General features: G+C 49.6%; 1 protein-coding gene across 1 annotated transcript; it reads left to right on the top strand.

The window, feature by feature from the left end:
- The first annotated feature begins 3,424 nt into the window (after positions 1 to 3,424).
- Positions 3,425 to 4,006, top strand: LOC136106444 (olfactory receptor 14A16-like). Its single transcript, XM_065846777.1, has one exon. The coding sequence runs from the start codon at positions 3,425 to 3,427 to the stop codon at positions 4,004 to 4,006; it is 582 nt and encodes a 193-aa protein (XP_065702849.1).
- The last annotated feature ends 5,493 nt before the right edge of the window (positions 4,007 to 9,499 follow it).

Below are 9,499 nucleotides of genomic sequence, written 5' to 3'. Positions count from 1 at the left end.
ATGCAGTCTGGGATGAGAATATTGCTGTGAGTTCACAGAGACAAATCTTCACAGATAGTAGGTCTGTGGCTGCAGCTCATTGCATCTGCAAATCATGTTGGGATTTCCTGATGCTGGCAGAATGCACAGCCTATGAGATGTGAGGTTGTCTTGTACAGAGGAGGACATGTTGCAGAGCAGGGATTTCCTCTTGAAACCATCAGAGAGACAACACATGACAACTGCTTTCTGCTGAGGATGACTCCAGGTGTGTAGAGCTGTGTGGGCAGCCAGGGGTGCCCAGGGCTGTCCTTTACAGCAGGGTCCCTGCACCCCAAGGGCTGTGTGCCAGAGAAATCAAAACATAATTGAAGGAGAAGCTCTGGGTGGAAGAAGCACCTCCTAGCATGGAAGGGTTCTTCTGTTGTCAAGAATATGCTGTGTGTGTCTGGACTAATTGAAGCTCCACATAGCTCCAGGAAGTTCCTGCCAGGACTTTTCAAGGGGAAGGTAAATGCAGAGATTATTGTAAAGCTAAGGAGCTTTCTGGAGTCCCTGTTTTCAATTTGCTTCTCTCGGGGAATTTGAGAGGAGAAATGGAAAAAGAGTTCTCATGCTTGAACAAGTCACTGAGACCAGTGAGCTGTAATTTTGAGTGATCAGTAGGTCTGATAGGACCCTCCTGAACGTCCCTTCAGCCACTCCTCTGCTAATGGACAGCACCAGCACGACCTTTGCTGGACTCATCAGGCTTGGTCTAACCTGTCCTTTTTTCCAATCTGCAAACAGAAAGATGATGTACCCAGGCAGTACCTTGTAAACAGGCAGGCCTCTGTAGGGCCAGAGTGAGTGCATACACAGTGGGATAGGATCAGTGAGTGCTGACAAAGAAAAGGCATAGGACAGAGAAACACTTCCCAGGAGGAAAATCTCCAGGCAGCAGAGACATGATCTGGGAAGGAGAAGAAAGCAAAACCAGAAATGTTGTGGGAGGGAGAACATAGGAAACACCCTATGACCCCCTCTAGTGCAGATCCCTCCTCTGAGCTGTCCCCTCACCTCCTCTCCCACCCAGCAAAGCCTCTGCCCTCAGGGCCGGGGGCTCCAAGGCATGAAGCAGCTCCTCTGCAGCCAGAGCTCCAGTTCCTCTGCAGAGCACAGGGACTGAGAATAGCTGCCCGGCAATGTTGGTGTCTGGGAGGTGGCTGCACAGCTGGGGAAGGGTGACGCTGTCTGAGTGCCCGGCTGCCTCTGCCCTGGCCTCTCTCACACCCACCCTCACCGCATTTTCCTTCTTGTTCCACTGCTCTGTGTCACTGTTGTGATCTTGTTCTTGCTGTCAGACTCTCTGGGGATGGGAGTTTCAGCTGCAGAGTCACAGTGTGATCTTGTGGCTCTTTTCCTACAGGTGTGTCCATGGGAATACATGTCCCAGCTTTGCTCTGAGCTGTGAGGCTATGGGCAATGCAGTCTGTGGGGCTGGGGAATGAGCTGAATCTCCCTGAATCAAATGCCATCACTAGGACACTTGACTGTATCCTTGAGGTTTCCCTGCAAGCTGTGAGCTTCTCTCCAGGATGCGAACCTGTCCTGTAGCATCTTTGTGTTATCTGAAAGTGCCATGGAGAATCACAGAGATGCTATGACAGAGAATATGCTGTTGTGATTGTGAAATGAGCCAAGTGTATCCTAGTCTGAGGTGGATCCCTCTGCTCTCAGTAGTGCCTGGTGGCTTTTCAGGGTAACAGAGGAGTGTGATCACCCTCAACCTCAGAAAGGTGCCAGCCCAGGGCAGCTGGGAGCAAGACAGAGGGACAGACCAGCTCCTCTCACTCTGCTCTGACCCACAGGCATCCTCTTGCCTTGCAGGACTCACTCTGTTCTCCCTGAGTGCAGTAGAAATGGTGAAGGTTTCTGACATCCAAGAACACTCCCTAGGCTGTAAAAACCCCAAACGTCTCAACCTGACATGTGCCATATCAGTTCCTTGTCTCTGGGAGTGCAGATGCTGACAGGCCCTTCTGCACCAGGAGCAGGTTCATCCGACAAAGTCGAACCCTAGGACTGGCCCCTGCCCCCCATTCCCATGACCCACCAGCTGCAGAGCAGGGCTGACTCCTCGGCAGCCAGCGGGCACAGGCCCTGCTCCTCATGGCACCTCCAGCCAGCACTACCCAGGGCTCAGCCTCAGAGCTGAAGGAAGGTCTGGAAAAGGACAAGGGGGTGTGGAGCAGGGGAGGGTGTATGGGGAATGGCTTAGTTTTTGCTCAGGGAAGTCTCCCCTAACTTGTCACTGTCTCTTCCTTCTTGTGACAGTGCTGCATGTCTATAGTCAGCAAATGTCCAACAGCAGCTACATCACTGAGTTTGTGCTCCTGCCATTCACAGACACATGGGAACTGCAGCTCTTGCACTTCTGGCTCTTCCTGGGCATCTACCTGGCTGCCCTCCTGGGCAACGGCCTCATCATCACCACCATAGCCTGTGACCAGCACCTCCACACACCCATGTACTTCACAGTATCACAGTATCACAGTATGTTTGGGATTGGAAAGGACCTCAAAAGGTCATCTAGTCCTATCCCCCTGCTGAAGCAGGAACGCCTAGGTGAGGTCGCACAGGAACATGTCCAGGCGGGTTTTGAATGTCTCCAGGGAAGGAGACTCCACAACTTCCCTGGGTAGCCTGTTCCAGTGCTCTGTCACCCTCGCTGAGAAGAAGTTTTTTCTCAAATTTAAGTGGAACCTCTTGTGTTCCAGCTTGATCCCATTACCCCTTGTCCTATCATTGTTTGCCACCAAGAAGAGCCTGGCTCCATCCTCGTGGCACTCAGCCTTTATATATTTGTAAACATTAAGAAGGTCACCCCTCACTCTCCTCCAAACTAAAGAGACCCAGGTCCCTCAGCCTTTCTTCATAAGGGAGGTGCTCCACTCCCTTCATCATCTTTGTTGCCCTACGCTGGACCCTCTCCAGCGGTTTCCTGTCCTTCTTGAACTGAGGGGCCCAGAACTGGACACAATATTCCAGATGGGGTCTCACCAGGGCGGAGTAGAGGGGAAGGAGGACCTCTCTCGATCTACTAACCACCCCCCTTGTAATACATCTGAGGATGCCATTGGCCTTCTTGGCCACAAGGGCACCGTACTGGCTCATGGTCATCCTGTTGTCCACCAGGACCCTCAGGTCCCTTTCCCCTACACTGCTCTCTAATAGGTCATTCCCCAACTTATACTGGAACCTGGCATTGTTCCTGCCCAGATGCAAGACTACTTCTTCCTCCTCAACCTCTTCCTCCTCGACCTGGGCTCCATCTCTACCATTATCCTGAAATCCATGGCAAATTCCCTCTGGGACACCAGGTCCATCTCCTACACAGGATGTGCTCCCAGATTATATTTTTTTTTCCTTCTTGATCACAGCAGAGTTTTCTCTCCTCAGTGTCATGTCCTATGACCACTATTTTGCCATCTGCAAACCCCTGCACTACAGGACCCTCCTGGGCAGCAGAGCTTGTGTCCACATGGCAGCAGCTGCATTGGCCAGTGGGTTTCTCTATGCTCTGCTGCACACAGCCAATACATTTTCATTGCTCCTGTGCAAGGGCAATACTGTGGACCAATTCTTCTGTGAAGTTCCCCAAATCCTCAAGCTCTCTTGCTCAGATGCCTACATCAGGGAAACTGGGCTTATTGTGGTTAGTGCCTGTTTATTCTTCGTGTGTTTTGTGTTCATCGTGGTGTCCTATGTGCAGATCTTCAGGACCGTGCTGAGGATCCCCTCTGAGCAGGGACGGCACAAAGCCTTTTCCACCTGCCTCCCTCACCTGGCCGTGGTCTCCCTGTTTATTGGCACTGGTACATTTGCTTCCTGTAAACCCTCCTCCATCTCCTCTCCATCCCTGGATCTGATGGTGTCTGTCTTGTACTCGGTGGTGCCTTCAGTAGTGAACCCCCTCATCTACAGCATGAGGAACCAGGAGCTCAAGGATGCCCTGTGGAAACTGATGACTGGGTGGTTTTTTTGAGCAATAAACTGCCCATCTTCTTCTGCATTGGAGTTATCATGTAAGTCGCTGAAAACTAAGCCTGTCTTTTTTTTTTTTTTTAGTGGTGATGGTGTGGTTTTCTGTTGTGATAATGTTGTCATCTCATTTGTAATTCACTGTCTGCTTTTATTTTCTGACCGAGTGGTAGCCTATGTGTGGAGTTGTGCTCTCTGTGTCCTGTAGCAGTTTTGGTTATTTTTTTTTTTTTACGTGAGATCCTTCCTCCAAAGCCTTTTTGGAGCTGCAGGGACATTTCATGTGTGCATTGGTGGAGGGGAAAAGAGTCCAGAATAGGAGCACCGCCAGCAAACACTAGTACTTGGTCTTCCAGAGCTGTTCTCTTTCCATTCCCACACTCTCCTTCGATCCCTTGTGTCAGGGCAAGACCTGAGTGCTCTGGTCGCTTGGTCACCATCGTGCTGTGTGTCAGTCCTGTGACCTCAGGCAGGGACAGGCAATGGGCACTTCTGTGACAGAACTGGCCTCCAGAGCAACCTTTCCAGAAAGAAAAGCGATCTCTGTAGGGCAGGGCCTGAAGGCTTAGGTTTTCTTCCAAAGTTTCTCTCCAGAACACGCCCAAGACAGTGACTCGCAGATCCAAACACCAGGGTACAGCTAAAAAGTGTGAGTGTGCAGGGCTGGAGCACACAGCTATGACCTCTCATAGCCAGATGTCCTGTGAGAGACCTGAAGGACCTGCAGAGCAGGGTCTGGTCTGTGTCTGTGTGCACTGGACACCCCGAAGATCCTGCCCCAGGGCAACCATCATGAACTGACTCCTCAGAAACACCATTTCCAGCCCTGGACTCCAGGCCATGGAGATTCTCTGGCTGGTAAGATGGGACATGCCACAGGACGGACTCTGAGGGTCCTGCAATGGGGTGCTCAGAGACCCTCACAGGAGCAGAGCTGGGCTGGGATGGACCCACAGCCAGCACTCACAGGATGGGTGCTGACCCTGCCCTGGGGCAAGAACCGGCTCCTGCCCCTTCAGTGAGAGCCCTCACAGTGGCCCTTGAGGTGCTGGGACTCTGCTCCATGTGTGGCACCTCACATCTCAGTTTAAGCACAAAGGCGTGTTCCAGGGGTACACGGAAAAACTCCCCAACACCAGTCCCCTCTTGTTTTGAAGACACACACCATTCCCACCCCACTTGCTGGAGGTCCAGATCCCACTGGGGTCCAGTATCCAACACCAAAGGTCACAGGGTACCCACACGCTTGGTCTCAGTCCTGTTGCTGGCCCCAAATCCACACACGCTGCTCTTGCAGTAGCTGGATTTAATCCTTGTGGAACTCACACACCTCTTCATCCCCAGGAGACTGAGAATACACAGAGAGTTAAGGAAGGATTTGTTATATTATAATTAGGACTAGTGTTATTATGGTTTATTTACCTATTACTATGAAGGCTGATGAGATCACCAGGAGTGGTTAATGTGATGGCCAGGAGGTGGTTATCGGTGTCTCCTGGAGCTTGTCCATGCGGATGATCCTGCCAAGGGCTCCCTTCCCTCCCAGCTCCTTCACTACTTTGCACAGTCCCACCTACCTCCTCCTACATCCCACACCCTCTGGTTTCTGTTCTGATCAAACCCAAACAGTCGCCAAGTCCGGCTTGGACTTGGACTTGGATGACCCAGGTCACTACAGGACTGTCAGCATCACTTCTATGCCATGCAAAATCATGGAGAAGATTGTTCTGGGAGTTACTGAAAAACATCTGAACAACAACGTAGTCATTGGTCCCAGCCAGCAGAGGTTCATGAGGGTAAAGTCCTGCTTGACAAGCTTAATTTCATTCTACAACAAGATTACTCACCCAGTTGACCAAGGGAAGCCTGTCAATGTGATCTTTTTGGATTTCAGTAAGGCCTTTGATAGTTCCTCTCACAGTCTCCTCCTGGATAAGATGTCCAGCATACAGCTGGATAAACACACAATGCAGTGGGTGAGCAATTGGCTGATGGGCCAGGCTCAAAGGGTTCTAGTAAATGGAGTTATGTTGGACCAGTCACTAGTAGGTTCCACAGGAATCCATCTTAGGGCCAGTGCTCTTCAGTGTCTTCATAAATGACTTGGACACAGGACTTGTGGGAATACTAAGTAAGTTTGCTGATGACACAAAATAGGGAGGAGCTGTTCACACTCTCGAGGGCAGAGAGGCCCTGCAGAGGGATCTGGACAAACTGGAGAACTGGGCAATCACCAACCGCATGAAGTTCAACAAGAGCAAGTGCTGGATTTTGCGCCTGGGTCACGACAACCCTGGCTGTACATACAGACTGGGGGACGAGATGCTGCATAGCAGCTCTGCAGAGAGGGATCTGGGGGTTCAGGTTGCTGGCAAGTTGAACATGAGCCAACAGTGTACCTGGCAGCCAAAAGGGACTCGTGTCCTGGATGCATCCAGCACAGCACAGCCAGCCGGGCAGGGGGAAACTGTCCTGCTCTGCTCTGCACTGGTGCGGCCTCACCTGGAGCACTGTGTGCAGGTCTGGGCCCCAGAGTATAAAAAAGATATTAAGCTACTAGAGAGTGTCCAGAAGAGGTTACAAAGTTGGTGCAAAGTTTGAAGAGGAAACCATATGAGGAATCGCTAAAGTCACCCAGTTTGTTCAGCCTGGAGAAGAGGAGACTGAGGGGAGAGCTCATAGTAGTCTACAGCTTTCTCGTAAGGGGAGCAGGAGGGGCAGGCACCGAACTCTTCTCTTTGGTGACCAATGACAGAACCCAAGGGAATGACAGAAATATGTGTCAGGGCAGGTTCAGGTTGGACATTAGGAAAAGATTCTTCACCCAGACAGTGGTGGAGCACTTGAACAGGCTCCCCAGGGAGGTGTCATGGCCTCAAGCCGTGTTCAAGAAAAGACTGGACAATGTCCTCAGACACATGGTGTGAACTGTGGGTTTGTTATATGCAGGGACAGGAGTTGGACTTGATGATCTTTGTGGTTCCCTTCCAACTCAGGACATTCTATGATCTATATATGATTCTATGACTCCAGTGGAGATGACTTTCATGTAATGGAGGGAATGTTACAAGTAGTGCCATAGGAAGCAGCTCTGAAGGCTGAAGGAAAACTGATAGGCCTTACATGACAGCCTCTTCCAAGGACAAGCATGATGTCTCTGAGTACCCACCAAAAAAACCCAGAAAGCATTCACCTCAGGAGGCTGCTTGTCTAAACTGATGGAGTTCCAGGGGAAAAAGGCAGCACACAGGAGTTGGAAGCAGGGGAAGCTGCAAAGGAGGAATTTAGAAACATTGCCCCAGAATGTAGGGTTGATGCCAAAGCCAAAGCTCCCATAGTCTTGGTAGTTGCAAAGGTGGGCAGCAGAAGCAAAATGAGGTGACAGAGGTATGGGGGGTCATGCAGAATGATTCACACCATACCTGGAGTCCTGTAACAAGTGGGCACTGCAGAGGTTTTCATCTTGACTGCATGGCTCAGCCTAGGACATGGGGAATGCTCCATGCTGGGGGTAGCTGTGCCAGTCCACCCACATGGGTTGAGATAGTGCAGGCTCTACTTGAAGGCATTCCTGTGACCTGGATATGTTGGGATTAATCCTGAACTGGCTATTCAAAATCAAGTATTTTATTTACTTGACCTCTTTGCTTTGACATCTTTTCACTTGGACTACTCTCCTGAAATCTCTCTAATTAACCACATAAGATTTGAAGACTAAAGGAAAATTATGCACAGACTTGGCTCCTTGGAGTTTTTTTCCATTTTAATGAGTCCTCTGGTGATGAGTTCTTGAACCACAGATCCTTGAAGACTGAACATACGTCTAGAGAAGTAAAGATCAGAAGCAAACCTCCAGGTTTCTGAGGGTGTTCAAAGGTCCTTCTGAAGTCTGTGACTGAATAGAACATGTAGGGAATTAACAGACAAGGTTCCTGTTGCTTGGGGGCTGGTGAAGCAGGAAGATGGAGATATGTGTTACAGGAGGCTATGGGCTATGGACCACGTGGCAGCTGGGCTCTTGGCTCCTTCACCCGTTCTGCATGCTAGGGCTTCACCTCCAGCTTCAGGGGGGATGTAATAGATGGGACCAGAGACAAATATTCTCTTGGTTGCTTTACTGTGTTTACCTACACCGAAAGCATGATTCCATATGTACATGAGGACTTTAAGTCCGAAAACATACATAGGACACTAAAAATAGTATTTCAGTGGGAATATTATTTGAACTACAATAAATAAAGTCAAAGAAGACACATGATCAGAAGAGCTTCCAAGGTTTTTCTGATGATGACAGACACCTTATTGAATCTGAAATAGTCTGTATTCAAATAGTTTCGGCTAGGCCTCCTTGAGCTCCTAGTTTCTCATTAAAATGCCTTGGAGTGCTTCTCTGCTGGTAAGCTGGGCTGGGCTCCTGGGAAAGAACCCTGACGTTTCTGTGTGTGACTCCAGGAACAAACCCCACTGGCCCAGTGAGGTTCATCTCAGCTGCCTTGGACGAGCTCATTGCAAGTGCTCCTGTCTGCTATGTCACGCTTGGGATTCCTGATTGTGCTCTCAAAAGTGACAGAGAAACCAGAGAGATTCTGAGGTCCTTGGAAAACGTAGATGACAAACCCATCTTCAAGAAGAGCAGGAAGGAGAATCGGGAGAATTACAGGCTGGTCAGCCTTCCTCTGTCTCTGGGAAATGGATTGGACACATCCTTCTGCAGCCGTTTTCCAGGCACTTGAAGGACAAGAAAGGGGTTTCTGAACCAAAATGGGCAGGGGAAAGAAAGGCATCTTGTGTATGTGGAATTTTGAAAGGCCTCAGACATGTTCTCCCGTGGTGTCCTTATAGCCAGACTGGTACTGTCTGGGCTGAAGAAGTGGATGCTGGGTGGGAAGTTGGCTCAACAATCAAGCCCCAGTATCATCAGTGATACAAAGTCCTTCATACAGCTGGTTACCAGTGGAATCCCTCAGTGGCCAGCACTTGGGCCAACACTTTTGAACGTTGTTATTCTCCCCCTGTATGATGTGACAAGTACACTTTCAGCTCCTTTGTGGATGAGGTAAAGCTAGGTGGAGGCCTAGAACAACCTCACATGGTTCACCCTCCCCTGAGCAGGAGAGTGAGACAAGATGATGTTCAGGGCTCTCTTCAAACCTGAGTTACTCTGTGATTCAATGAGTCTTTCCCTGGTAGAAGTTTTTGAAGACAGCAAATCTGGAAGAAAAAAAACAGGCAGAAGAGGAGATATGAAATATGTTAACATAAATACAGTAGTTCCTGTTAAGAATGTTTCTTGCTCAAATCATCAGTAGGAAATAGATTTGATAAATTAGAAAAAAAAAAAAAAGCATACTTTTATCTGATCAGGTCCTGGGCCATAAGGATGGTGATGTGTGGGTATGGTAGTATGGTATTATGAGGTCAGTTGTGTCTCTGAAACTCATAACCCAATAAGAAGCATGTGTCTGTGAAGGGGACTGTGAGGTCAGTTCTGTCACAG

Source organism: Patagioenas fasciata, chromosome 11 (genome assembly GCF_037038585.1).
Source record: "Patagioenas fasciata isolate bPatFas1 chromosome 11, bPatFas1.hap1, whole genome shotgun sequence".
In the NCBI taxonomy this organism is placed as follows: Eukaryota; Metazoa; Chordata; class Aves; order Columbiformes; family Columbidae; genus Patagioenas; species Patagioenas fasciata.
Note: the sequence above shows the minus strand (reverse complement) of the source record. Positions and strands in the feature narration are given on the sequence as shown.

Coding starts and splice junctions, on each gene's coding strand:
- LOC136106444 (XM_065846777.1), top strand. CDS start 3,425: ATGTCCTATGACCACTATTTTGCCATCTGCAAACCCCTGCACTACAGG.